This window comes from Acipenser ruthenus, chromosome 47, assembly GCF_902713425.1.
Source record: "Acipenser ruthenus chromosome 47, fAciRut3.2 maternal haplotype, whole genome shotgun sequence".
Lineage (NCBI taxonomy): Eukaryota > Metazoa > Chordata > Actinopteri > Acipenseriformes > Acipenseridae > Acipenser > Acipenser ruthenus.
In genome coordinates this window covers 6,160,761-6,174,405 of record NC_081235.1, presented here as the reverse complement: position 1 = coordinate 6,174,405, position 13,645 = coordinate 6,160,761, and the positions used below count along the sequence as shown (strand labels likewise).

Sequence of the window (13,645 nt, the reverse complement as noted above, 5' to 3'; positions counted from 1 at the left end):
TTTTTGGAGCAAATGCCTAGTCGCGAAGCCTCCCTGAAAACTGTACCATCGGTACTGAAGGAGTTAACTTTCCTCCCGCGTGCGAGACTGGGTTGGGAGGGGGCTATATGAGCCTCACGTGACACGCCGCGCGGACCCGGCTCGCTTCTTGTCTGAAGACGCCAAGATGGCGGCGAGCAACTACTACGGATTCACGCATGGTGCCGGCCCGCAGTACAGGTAACCAAACTAGGGGACTGCAGGTGGGAAGAACGTACGAACCGGGGTCGCAAAATACAAGGAACAGGAGCCAGCACTGAAACGCGTTGAGGTTCAGGAGTTTCCTAGCTGACAGCTGCCGGGCAGAATAGGCCGTAGTCAGATCTCTGTTTTGACAAACAAAAATCCGTGTTGCTGGTTACTGTTAGACACGAAATGCAATGGCGCTTCGCTGCACCGCAGAATAGGGATATTCGTTAAGAAAAAAAGAGTTATATTGTGGTGTTGTTTTTTATTCCAGGAGGAGGGGGGCTTTCTCTATACGGATGAACTTGCAGAAGAACCGCCCTTCTTTCTCGCAGTGTAACATTCAAGCAAAATGGCGATGGGAGGGTGCATTATTGCCCCGAGGGTGGGGGTACGTCCACTCTGAAAACAGGGAGCAGTTTTGGTTTAACGAGACCAGAATTGCACAATAAAAATTGTAAGTCGTGCAGGAAGGTGGTATACAGAGAGGGCATGTTTTGCAAACAATTGCACAGAGTTCTGCCATGATGCAAGTCGTTATCATCTGTTATAATTTAATTGATCTGCAAAGATAAGGAAAATCTGGGCATTTTTGTACTTTAGAAGGATGTCCTTTTTTGATTATTTGAGCCATGTATGTGAATGTGTGTTGTAGTTTTTTTTTTTTTGTAGCTAGGTTCTAAAGCAAATTGCATTTCTTGCACAAAGTGTTTTTTTTTTCCCCGATCAGTGGAAAGGTTTATGAAGAATGGCAGTACGCAGTTACATTTTCATAAAAATAAGTGCTTGTGCAACAGTTTTGGTAATAACTGCTTCGTTGATTGATAAAAATACAACTGTTGCTGGATGTAGCTTGTCTGTAGGCACTTGATTAGAAAAAAAGGAGGGTCATTTTATTCTGTAATTTTAGGAAAGATCATACAGTTCTCATCATAACGTGTGACAGTCAAAAGTTGTGGCTTAATTTGTTTTTAATGGCAGGTGCTTGTGTACATTTGTTTTGTGTGCTTGGAGGAGGAGGAGGAGTGGGGAGGGGCGGTGTTGCACAAGTGGGATGCAACCCCATTGACAGTAAGGAGTCTGCCAAGTTACTTGCTGTGAATGCTTGACAAATTCAGCACTAGCCAGGGTAATCACTTTTAAGCTGTTTAACCAGCAACCTGTGGAGAGAGAATCTGTCGAGTGATTTGTTTTTGTTTTCGTCCCTCATCTAAAAGTGGTTTTATAATGTTGGTAATTGTGGTGGCTTTGGTCTACACGGGTGGTGTTCTAGTTAAAGGCGCAGTTTGTATGGTGCCCCTGGCTCAAGACCAGTCAAGCAAGCTGTGAATAGATTATAAAGTGGGGACGTTTTCATGGGGCTTGCTTGCCTTCCTTGGCCACACAAACTGTTTATCTTGTGTGACTTCGCCCTGGTTCTGGAGATGTGCTGGATGTTAGACATACTGTAATTGCCATATAACTGCGTGCTTGTAGGTGTTACAGGATGGTTCACAAGCTGGTATGGTTGACACCATAGGGCATTGTTTTGACATTGTGCACCCTAAGACGTGTTGGCACAGCACTCCCAGTTAAACAGGTTGTGGGTCATGCCGTACTCGACCCCATTGTTTACTTTTCTTGCTGCCTGCCAAGCTTCATTGCTTTGGTTTCTTTGTTTTACCCCTGCAGTGCCTTGTGTTCAGACCTTACACAGATTAACCCGTTTTCTATCACCTCGCCTAATATCATACCCCGGTTTATTATCACGATTTTTCAAAAACCACTCGCCATGCACCGTAGTTTCTTTGAGAAATTACCTCTGTTAATATCATCTCACAAACCTGCTTATTGTCACGTTTTGTGCAGCCTGTCAGATGCCGCGTGGCCGGACTTTACTAAGTAACCACAGGATATAATTAATTTCCAATGCTGCTAACAACCAATAATCATCTTGGCTGATAAACTGACATTTTGTGCAGCCTGTCAAATGCTGTGTGGGCGGTCTTAACGGGATACATTTCAGTTACAAAACCACCAACGTCACCAGATTTCTTTAACATAGACAATCTTATACAAATGTACACAAAAAAACCCACTAAGTGCAACGCCTAATTGATAGCTCTTATCAGTCAACAATTCATGTCTTTTTTTTAGATAATGACACAGTTTCGTTCCAGTTAATCATACAAAATGGATATGTCCTGTAGTAACCTATATGCATGTGTTTAAATGTGAAGAACGACTAGATGTACAGTATTAAAACACTGCTCTTTAATTCACTGTTAGATTTCTTTTTCTCGCACTCGTTATGTGCTGTCAGGCAAATGTGAAAGCCGGTTTATATCATGAATTATGCCTGCACGGCAATCATGATATAAAGCGGGTTCATCTGTATATTCCTTGCTTATAATCTGCCAAATGGTCCAAGTAGTGCAGTCTAACCTGTATTAAAGACCACCTTTTTATAAAGGACAGCTCTTATAAAGGTCACTGCCTTTTGGATCTCAATAAAAACATTTTGCAGATCTCAGACTTTTTTTTTTTTTTAACCTGTGAACATGTTATCAATTAAATTTGCTCTGTAACGCCTCTTTCTCCAGTCCTGTCCAAAAACGCGCCAGATACTGTACAACACCTGGAATACATTTTGTTGAGTATTCACCATCTGTTCCCCAGATATAATGCATAACCCACATTCTCGCCCATTTGGTTTGCTTTCATCCCTGTAGAGCTGGCAGGTTACTGGTGTACGCTGGCATAACAGTATAACAGCTCTGACTGTTGTATCTGTGAGCCTGATGAAAGAAGTGAAATTAATCTACTGCAAAAGGCAAGGAGGTTACTTCATATACATAGACACTACAGAGATTCATCTGTTTTCTTCCTTTTTAATCTACAACAGAAAATGATCTTCCAGCTGAAAACGAATCCTCTATATTCTGCTTGCTGGAAGTGCATGGACGTGGAAGTAAGACTCGTATTGTTGGCGGTGTGGGACACCCTGTGTTTCTCTTTGAGCTTGAGCTGCATGTGAAATGCAAAAAAAGTCTTTGCCCACTTCAAACCCCAGGGTGTTGCAAATGCATTTTGTAACACTAGTCTTGATTTCTAAGTCTGGGACCAACAGGCTTGTCCTCCTGTTTTGTGTTTTGCATAATCTGCCCATTATCAGATCTGGAAATGCGGTGTGCAACTGTTTTGAAGTTTGTGGTGCTTTGCAGCATCCTTGGTGCGAAAACTCGCTGCCTCAGGGACAATTTAATCAAAGATGCTGGATTTCGTTTAGGACGATTAGTTTGTCCTCGGTTTTTAGAGAATGAGTAATTGGACAACAATTACTAGTTCCCCACCTTCACTTCAGTTTTGTTTGTTGTTCACTAGGAACTTTTCTCAAACTCATTTCACAATGAAATTATAAAACAAAATTGAAATGTTACAGTACCTCCTGTGAATGAAGCGGAAATGTAGACTTCTCTAGATTCGAAAAACCATTTCAAAAAACAGTTATTCATAGTTATCCATATTGCTAATGGTACCTTCTTTAATACATCTGCATGACGAAGGCACAGAGAATTTTGAATGTGCCAAATTGTGTTAATCCTTGAAGGAATTGCATTCTTCACATTTTGTGACCTGGCAGTGGTGTTTTTCTTTAAACGAGTCACGGGTGCCATGGAAACCACTGTAGAACAGAGAGTCTGAAGTGGCACAAATTGTGTAAAAGAAAAATCACTCCGTGATCCTCAAAATGGCAGATTCATTGGAAGATTAAACATTTTTGTAGTTTATTTGATACAGCAGAACCCTTTTTTTATGTTAAGTTTAGATTGGTGGACTGCAGGTTATTAAGGGGGCTCTGCACCCGAGTTTGTTACGTGTACACTGTGGCTAATCAAGCTCAAGCTAAAACCTGGAATGGGTGAACCTGCTATGCAGTCTTATTTCCATCCCTGTTACACTGACGCGTTTTTTTTCCCCCCACCCTCTGTCGCCCCTCTGCAGCACACAGCCTGTCACTGCCTACTCCCACCCGACGGCAGTGAGCTATGCAGTCCAGCCGGCTCCTGGGGTGGCCCATGCTGTGACCGCCTCGTACGCCCCTGCGGCGGCCCAGTCTGCCAGACCAGTGGCATCCGGCGCCTACCAGGGCTACCAAACCCATACGGGGGCAGAGTATGTGTATGGAGCCCGTCAGCCGGAAGCCACGCCCCCACCGCCGCAGCCACAGCCCACAACAGCACAGCAGACGTACCAGGTTTATACAGCCACGGTCAGTCCATTTAATTGCTCCTTTAATCAATTGCGTGACTTTTTAAATGAATGTTATAATTCCCGTACTTGAGTATCAGATCTTCCAGTAGTTCAGCTCTTACCAATGGCGATATCGAAGAACTGAGAGGGATCTATATGCACTACAATGTTTTGTTTTGATAGCTGACCTGATTAAACTCAACACTTGGATATAGCCGCGTTGAATTGGGGTTTGACCATGAAAGTGATCTGTGCTTACGAGGGACTTTTTTATAAAACCGCCAGTGCACAGAAATAAAGGTTCCTTCTGAAACTTTAATAGGACCAACTATACATGGTGTAAATTAAGTTGTAAGCCCATGCTTATGCAACAGTCCCTGACTGCAATGCCTTCTGGTAACATATTGCACAGTTTTTCTGTACGTAGAAAAACAAACCTTTAAATATTTTGAGTGCTTGCCCATGTCCTGTCACTTCGTTTCTTTTAATGTGATCTGCAAGGGTAATAAAGATCACTCATTTGTCCCCAGATTTATCGCTGAAAATTGTGCCTTCATATAGAACGCTCTAATTACGGTAATGGTTGAAACCAGCAAAAGCATCGCTTTACTTTGGATCCCACTTAATTGCATATCTACTCCCTGGAACAATTGAACTGTCAAGGGCTGTTACCCAGCTTTTACAAACACAAACCAGCATTACGTGCTTGCAATTTACTGCTGTACTTAATTGCTCCCATGTCTGTTTTTTGTCGCTTCCCCCCCACCCACATCACGTGTTTACTCATGGTACTCAAAAAAAACATTTTTATTTTACAGGATAACTATAGCTATGGAAGGGCTACAGCTGCCAGTAATTATGAGAATAAGCAGTACTATCAGGCAGCAGCAACCCAGGTGCAGCACACGCCTACAGAACCGTACTACCAGTCAGGTGGGTTACTGGGAGTCCTGGCTGGGATCCTTGGATGGTATAAAGCCCCTCAAGGTTTATACATCTGGTTTCCAGACCGTAGCTCAGTCTGGAAAGGCATGGTATTACAATATTGTCAAACTCCTGGCTTTTGGGGCTTAGCATATTGACGCCTTGAGCCCCAGTGCTGGCAGTCAGATCTTTAGCGTTTTACTGCATGTTAGGTGTAGGCAACACGTCATGAAAATATTCTAACTACAAGTGTGCACACACGGCTTGATGCTTGTTGCCCAGTCTTGTGCGGGGCAGCTCAGCGTCCAGGTGGTTAAAGAACGAAGTGCTAATCCTCGCTTTGTGTTGCAGGTGTGAAAGGGGGTTACAGTCAGGCCAGCAGTGGCTACAGCCAGCCTCCTCCTCAGAGACAGGTCACAGCTTTAAAGCCCATTGCCCCGGCCAGCGCCGTTTCAACCACCTATAATATCTACCCTGTGTCCACCAGCGTACAGCAGTCTCCTGCCCCAACCTCCATCTCCTACGCTCCCAGCTCTTCCTACAACTCCACCGTCCCAACCTCCTACACCGGTAAGAAGGGTTAGTCTCCCTTTTATTTTTATTCGTTTGTTTGTTTGTTTGTTTGTTTATTTATTTTCCCATTCATATATATTTTCTGTCTAGATGTACAGACAAACCTGTATGGCCACCAACCAGCTGTAGTAAGTGCTTCGAAGAATGCACCCCTCAATGAAATGTCATTTTACAGGACAGGATTTTTAAAGCTCCTATACTGGCATGCACAGAATACGTATGTACCTAATTTGCAGGGATGGAGATAAGACTCCTACTGCATAGCAGTTTCACCCATTCCAGCTTGAATACAAGCTTGATTAGCCACAGTGTGTGTTACAAGCTCAGGTGTGTCTTATTAAACTCAGTCAAACCAAGAATGGATCTAAAGGCTATGCAATGGGAGTCTTGTTTCCACCCCTGATTTGGGATGAGTAGGATATGTCGGGGGGGGGGGGGGGGGGGGTTAGGGATTGTTACTAATGTAGCTTCCTCTCAAGGACGAATTGCTAGTACAATTATTTTTGCAACTCTAGCTTGCTATTTGCTTCTATGCTTGTTCTGCTTATGAAGGATAGGACCTGGTGGTGAAATGTTAAAACTGAAAGTACAATATTTTCTTAAAGGTTCATCTTATTTTCTATTGAAGATTGAGAAAGTCTTCTAGTTTGAAAAGATTATGCTAGTTTATCAATGTTCTTTCAATTAGCATTGCTTCACATAACACCATTGAGTGTTTTATGGTTATGGGTGATGCACAGCTAACATTTCTGCCTACATAAATCTTTTTGACAGGATCTAGCTATTCCAGCTATAACACCAGTGGCTACACATCCACCCCCTCCTATTACCAGCCTGCTCAACAGCAGCACCAGCACCAGCAGGCTCCCCCACAGCAGCACACGCAGCCACAGCCCCCAAAACAGCTCACCAATGCCTCCTGGAGCAGTGCAGGGAACAACGTCATCACCACACCCACTCTCACTGGCAACACCTATAAGAAACCCATCTTCCAGAACAAGATGCAGAAGCCCAAGGGTCCACCCAAACAGCCGCAGCTCCACTACTGTGACATCTGCAAGATCAGCTGTGCCGGCCCACAGGTGTGTGTGTGTGTCTGCAAGCTTGAAACTGTTCATTTATAATACCTGTTGTGTACAAAAAAACTGCCTTGATCTAATCTAATGCTGGAACTGCACAAACCACCCAAGTGAGGATCGGCGGTCTTGATTGGGCTAATTTACTATTCCAAGAGAAGAGAAACTGTTTATTCGGATTGAATTTAGCATGGTGTTGTTTTTGGACTAATTTTAACTTTTCTATTGAAAACAATTGAAGAAACTGCTGCTTGTACTGATTCGCTGCTCTCCTCAAAAATGCGGTCAACTTTTCTTCACCTCTGCGGAGAGCTTCACTTGGCTTGACCCTCGCCTGCTTACGGTGGAGAGCTCGGTTCTAATCGCTCTGGTTTTCTAATATCTGTAGCCATTGCGCTGACTGTCTCGTGCCTTTCCCTTGCAGACCTACCGCGAGCATTTGGAGGGCCAGAAGCACAAGAAGAAAGAGGCAGCCCTCAAGTCTGGGAACCAGGCGAACAATGGGCCACGCGGTGTGCAGACACAGCTCCGGTGTGAGCTCTGTGACGTCTCCTGCACCGGCGCAGACGCCTATGCAGCGCACATCCGGGGAGCCAAGCACCAAAAGGTACAGAAAGGCAGTGGCAGAAATGCATTGCAGTTTTGCTTCAAGTTTGTTCTTGCACGTGTTGGTTGGTTCGCCAAATTTTTCAAATAGACAGATTTCATTTGGGAACTGTGTGTTCTTGTATCAAGAAGGAATAGAATTTGAAACATATAAATTGAAGATGATTGTAAGCTGTCGCCAGATGTTTTTGTTTTTTTAACCGTTTTGTGTTCTCCCCTCTCTTTTTTAGGTTGTGAAGCTGCACACCAAGCTGGGGAAGCCCATTCCCTCCACTGAGCCTGTGGTGGTAAACACTGCCCCAGTTGCCACCACGGCCAGTAAACCAGCTCCCTCCACCACCTCCCACGCTGCGGCCCCGCCCAAACCCACCGCCGTCACGACCAGCAATGCCACCAAACCCCCGGCCACCGCCAAGAAGCCTGTCACCCCTAAGATCACCTTTGTTGGTACGTCTTACGAAAGGTTTTATTTTCACAGCACTGTTGCACTGCTCTGTTGCGATAGACATTCCCTCAGTCAGTTTCAACCTGCATTGTTTTTCACACCAATCCATGTGGCAAACAGTATACGTTTGTATTGCCCCATAATGTCCTTGCAAAATGTTTTGTCCTTAATGTCTATGTATACCCCCTCCCCCCCCCCCCCCCCCCCCCCCCAAGATCTCTATAGCATTTATATACAGGGTGTCCAACAAGTTGGGCATCATGATCAATATTTTATATTGTGTTGATTTTAGGATGCTCTCTGATTTAATAGGGCGATCACACGCCGTTGACAGCACAACAGATCAACCTGCATTCATTCATCTTTGCTTAGACATTTCACACCTAAAAGAAATAGAGACCACTATTATTAACAACTGAGCCTATTACGCCTGGCTTGTGTGACGCTTTTGATGCTCCTAAAGTTAAAAAAATAATAATAAAATAAGTCTCAATGGCTCATTAGGAGGAATGTGCGTATATGGTAATACACTGTGTGTGCATCAGGTTATTTCTGGTCAATGTGTTCAATATAAACTCAATCTAAGCTTCCTCTTTGTTTCCTGATCCATGTAGGTGCTAACAAGCCTGCTGCTGTGGTGCCAAAGCTGGTGCCAGTGAAGCCGCAGGTGATGAATACAGAGTCGCACAGCGATCTCGAGGATGAGGGGGATGGCTGTGGAGGGCAGGGGGACGTGCAGCCCGTTGGACACGACTATGTGGAGGAGGTATGAGACGCTGCCTTGTTTGTTTGTGTGTTTTTTTTTTTAAATGGTCTCAATCCTAAAATTCTAGGTGATGCAAAACTTTTGGTCACAGCTGTATTGTGGGTGTAACGGTTATAGATTAATACTTGATTATATTTACTGATTTACAAGTGCTAGCTTTCAAAGCATTTTCAGGTTCAAGTGGACATTTACAAGATGTTGTTTGTTTACGTTTTCCATATCTCTGGAATTGAGTGGAGAGAGAGAACTGTAGTCCCGAATCAGTATTTTGATCATTTCTGCCATTTCTTATTTTTAAATCCACATAAAATCATATCGCGTTTTAAATGGTATTGATTCAAAAATCAGCATTTGCTGGCGACTGAATCAAAAGGGTCAGTAAGAAATGTACATGTTATATTATAAATATTTTATGCCTGGTCTTCTGGTCTCAGGGTTGCCTTTGCCAGTTCCATGCAAGGCCTTGATTTTGATATAGTTTGGGGGGCCTAGGGTGTTATTTTATGTGCTCAGATTTGCATTTGAAACCTAGACCTTTGCAGTAGGTCTGGAGGTTTTAAAAAAAAAAAAAAAAGTGAATTGGTTTCTGCTTTGATCTAAACAAAGGCTGTCTTTTTCAGGTGCGTAACGATGAAGGCAAAGTGATCCGGTTCCACTGCAAGCTGTGTGAATGCAGCTTCAACGACCCCAATGCTAAAGACATGCACCTGAAGGGGCGTCGGCACAGGCTGCAGTACAAGGTGAGGGGTTAGTAACCGCACTGTTGAGGATAGTTTAGGTTGGCTTGAGTACATGTGGGATTGTATATGCAGGATCTGGCCATTAGGTGGCAGTCCAACAAAGCATTTTCACACTTTTTTTTTTTCAATATTCTCTTCAAGGGGGTTTTGTCTCCAGATGGGATTTCGATGAATAGCCATGAGGTGAAATTAAGGCAGACCAATTTTATTCACCTCCTGCATTGCAAACAGTATATCGTAGTTTACAAATGGGCACCAGTGTTGAAAATCCAAGTTAGACACCTCCCAGTTTAAGCAGACTAGATTTCTTTTTTTTATTTCTAAAATTTAAGCAGGAGTTTTGGAGAAGTCTCGTGCTAAAGTTGTGCATGAACCCTCTCTCTCGCTCCCTCTCTCACACTCGCGTCCCTCTATCTTTTTCTCGCTCTCTCTCTCTCTCTCTCTCGCTCACCCCTCTATCGTTCTTTCTCTCTCCCTCCTGTAGAAGAAGGTGAACCCTGAGCTGCCGGTGGAGATCAAGCCCAGTAACCGGGCCCGCAAGCTTCAAGAGGGAAAGATGAGGAAGCAGAAGCAGAAGGCAGTTCTGAAGAGGCGGAGGGATGATGAGCAGCACTGGCACATGGAGATGGGGTCAGTCTGCCCCCGGAGGAGGCACTAGCATGGCAAAGAATGGCCATCACCTGTGAATACAAAATGTACCGTGCTGGAACAAATATTTGTTCAAAATTCAAATGAATAGTCTTTCACTTTTTAATTTGTTTTGTGTCTATCAATACCATAGTAATGAAATGGTACCCCTATCAAATGACCTAATACATTTTATTTGAGTAAAGCACTGTACTGTAGAATGTGTTTATTTCAGACTTATGCAGCGTTTTTCTTGGCATGATCTTTTGATACTGGCATTCATTTATAAGTTCTATTATAGGAAGGAATATGAACTTGGTCATTTTGCACCTCATGTTTCAAGCAGTTGATCGATTATTGTCCCAATACAAAAAAAAAAAAAAAAATAACATATATATATATATATATATATATATATATATATATATATATATATATATATATATATATATATATATATATATATATATATATATATATATATATATATATGTTATATCATTTTATAACAAAGTAAAAAATGAGATTAGAAAATCTGTTCTTGATGATTCATACATACATACATTCTAGGGTGATTAGAAATTCATTTTACCACATCAATGCATCATGTTATTGATGTGGTAAACTCACTTTCTAATCACCCTGTATTTTATTTACAAGGTCATTTAGACTCTTGCAGCTTGCTTGCTTGCTCGCTCTGTCATGTTTTTCCTTTACACAGTGCTTTAAGATGCATTCGTGCATTATAAAAGCAGTATTAACTGTGCATTTTATTAATTGCTGTTTCTTTTATTACAAAGTCTGGGTGGTTTTCCCAGCAGGCGCTATGAAGAGGAGATGTACTGGAGGCGGATTGAGGAAGAGCAGCTCTACTGGGGGGAGCGAAGGATGGCACCCCCTCCCCCTTTAATGGGGCGACCCGGCATGCCTGTCCCCCCTCTTCTGGTGCGTACCACTATCCGATTAAAGGGACCTGGAATGTTCAGTATTACAATGCAAGCTTGACCTACAATCAATTCAGTGGATGTGTCTAACTTGCTGTAATATGTAAACCATGATTGCAGGCTTGATGGTAAAATTATAATTTAAAAGGGAAGAGTAGTAAAACTGACTTGTACAGTAGGAGTACCAATTAAACGTATTGGTAAGATACTATAAATGTCACTTGGTGTATGGGTGTGCCATTAATGCATGCATTATAGGGGGAAGTTTGTGTACTGCAATTGGGTGAAAATTGTGTTGTGAATTGCCTGCACCTTTCTAAATGGTGCAGTATTGTCGTAGCTTCTGCTTTTTATGGGAAAGCAGTGCAGTAGTGCTGGTGTGCTAAAAGGGCCTGGTTTTATTAGCTCTTCTCCCCCAAGCCCACCCGGCGCCCAGACTCTTCTGACGACCGTCACATCATGGCAAAGCACTCGACTATCTACCCCGTGGAGGAGGAGCTGCAGGCTGTGCAGAACATCGTCTCGCACTCGGAGCGCGCTCTCAGACTCGTCTCCGACTCCCTGCTGGAGAAAGAGGACGACCCCGAAAAGAGGCAAGTTAAGCCTGAGGGACTGGGGAGGCAGTGTGAGCCGAAGCATTAGGTGACCTGCTAGAGGTTGGGCAGCTGGCTGCTATTGAATCTAGTGTTTTTTTGAGCTGAGGGGTTAGGAAGCAGTGTGGAGCCAAAGGGCTTTTGTGCATGGTTAAGTATATGTAAGGGCTGGGCTGGTTGTTTTTAAGTTGTGTGACTGGGAGGCAGTGTGGTTTGTGGGGGGTTAGAGCTCAGGGACTATAAGTATCAATTGTTTTGTGCTTAATTGGATGGAGAATGGTTGACCATCATACCCCACTCTCCCGCCCCCCCCCCCCCAGCAAAACAGACTGCCGTGTGCTAAAGGGCGTGATGCGTGTCGGGATCCTTGCCAAGGGTCTGCTGCTTCACGGGGACAGAAACGTGCAACTCATCCTGCTGTCTGCTAAGAAACCTACCGTGGCCCTGCTGCAGAAGATAGCAGAGCTGCTGCCTGAACAGCTGGTGGTAAGAGAGCAGCTCTTCACTTGTGACACACACCACCCACAAACCCTGAGCGTCGAATCTGAGTTTTAGGCCATCGAGTCCACGCAGACTGGGGGAGTCTTTAAACTTCATGGCAGCTAGCGTTGCGTTCAGGTTTTTACTGTGCCGCTCGGGTGCATGTGAGCTGTCCTTGGTGCATCTTAGCTTGTAGTAGAACCTCAAATTACTCAAAACTGCAGTGCAGTGAAACAGATTGCTCATTTGGTTTCTAGGTCTTGAAATATGAAAGATGTTGAATCTGACATAAAAAATACCCTTTATTATTGAAATTATGCACCAGCTCCATATATGGAAAAAATTGTTTTTTCCCTTTTCTGGATTCTGCTAATTTTGTGGTCAGTTTCACTTCTTTATCAAAAAACTACAGGCTTAAGAGGAAAAGGTTATAGGAATTCCCCCATTTTAAGTCCACTAGCAAGGATAACGCAAACTGGTTTCACAACACAGGGCTTCATTTTGCAGTTGCAGGATGCTTTTAAAAAGCCACGGGCAACATATTCCCATATGGCATGTTGGATACCTCTATTGCAACTGTTTTTGTTTTGCTTTGCAGAGTTTAACAGCACACTCAGCCTCTCTGATGATAGCTAGTCAGTTTATTCTATGCATTGGACAATACTGATATTAAAGCTTGATTTTGTACTGGGTTGAAACAAACACCTGGACTGGTAATGATCTCCAAGGACCCCAGTACTGGGAGGGGAGAAGGAAACTATGCCTTTGCCAACTGCATCTTGTGGCCTGGGAGCTCGGTTTCCATAACCAGCAGTGGAAACGTAACTTCCTGCAGAGCCGCCTTTCAGACGAGGTGTAAAACTGCATGGCCTTGAATGTTCAATTCCTTTGTACTGGAGATGAATAAAAACAGCAGATCACAACACTGAAGTCAACTCTCCACTCCCAGTTCAGAGATGGGATCTCGTTTTTATGCACAACAGTTTCCAGTGAACGCTGTCTTTCACAACTGGTGGGTGTGGACATTTTAAAGCCTGGTGGTTTATGCTTCAGTGTTGTAATTTTTGCTTTTTTAATCCACTTCTTGTTTACTGTTGGGTGGTTTCAAGGACTCGTATCGCCACTACTGGGTAGCGACCATGTCGCCTGCAGAGAGAGATGGAGCCAGCTGTTGCTGGTTCCCCGGCTGCTGTTCCTGGATACTTGCATGAACTAATCCAGAATATTACAAGCTCCCCACCCCCCCCCCTTGCCCCACCGATATTTCTGATATTTTCTATTTCACCAAGCAAGGAATACAAGCTCAAAAGCCGGTGTGTGGCTTAAAAAAATAAAAAATAAATAAAAAATAATGTTTTTGCAGTCTCATTAAGATTTTGCAGACTGCTGCTCTTTACATTCTATATCCCTGGT

General features: G+C 43.6%; 1 protein-coding gene and 1 long non-coding RNA gene across 10 annotated transcripts in view; one reads left to right on the top strand and one right to left on the bottom strand.

Annotated features, from left to right (window-relative positions):
• The first annotated feature begins 77 nt into the window (after positions 1–77).
• LOC117428951 (zinc finger RNA-binding protein-like) overlaps positions 78–13,645 on the top strand; it is an 18,513-nt gene continuing 4,945 nt past the window's right edge. Inside the window, exons 1-13 of one of the 9 annotated variants that reach the window (XM_059014206.1) lie at positions 78–219; positions 4,210–4,477; positions 5,277–5,391; positions 5,734–5,952; positions 6,730–7,037; positions 7,456–7,638; positions 7,868–8,084; positions 8,697–8,848; positions 9,469–9,588; positions 10,073–10,218; positions 11,037–11,160; positions 11,580–11,752; positions 12,073–12,238. In XM_059014206.1, coding sequence (XP_058870189.1) covers positions 167–219; positions 4,210–4,477; positions 5,277–5,391; positions 5,734–5,952; positions 6,730–7,037; positions 7,456–7,638; positions 7,868–8,084; positions 8,697–8,848; positions 9,469–9,588; positions 10,073–10,218; positions 11,037–11,160; positions 11,580–11,752; positions 12,073–12,238 — 2,244 coding nt within the window. In that variant the 5' untranslated portion in view covers positions 78–166. Of the gene's footprint in view, positions 220–4,209; positions 4,478–5,276; positions 5,392–5,733; positions 5,962–6,729; positions 7,038–7,455; positions 7,639–7,867; positions 8,085–8,696; positions 8,849–9,468; positions 9,589–10,072; positions 10,219–11,015; positions 11,161–11,564; positions 11,753–12,072; positions 12,239–13,645 lie in introns of all 9 variants that reach the window. The other 8 variants (XM_059014207.1, XM_059014205.1, XM_034048006.3 and 5 more) reach the window with 8 other exon arrangements.
• The window catches only part of LOC131721071 (uncharacterized), a 10,810-nt gene continuing 7,304 nt past the window's right edge, over positions 10,140–13,645 (bottom strand). Inside the window, exon 3 of the long non-coding RNA XR_009319844.1 lies at positions 10,140–10,268. This is a non-coding gene — a long non-coding RNA (uncharacterized LOC131721071). The remainder of the gene's footprint in view (positions 10,269–13,645) is intronic.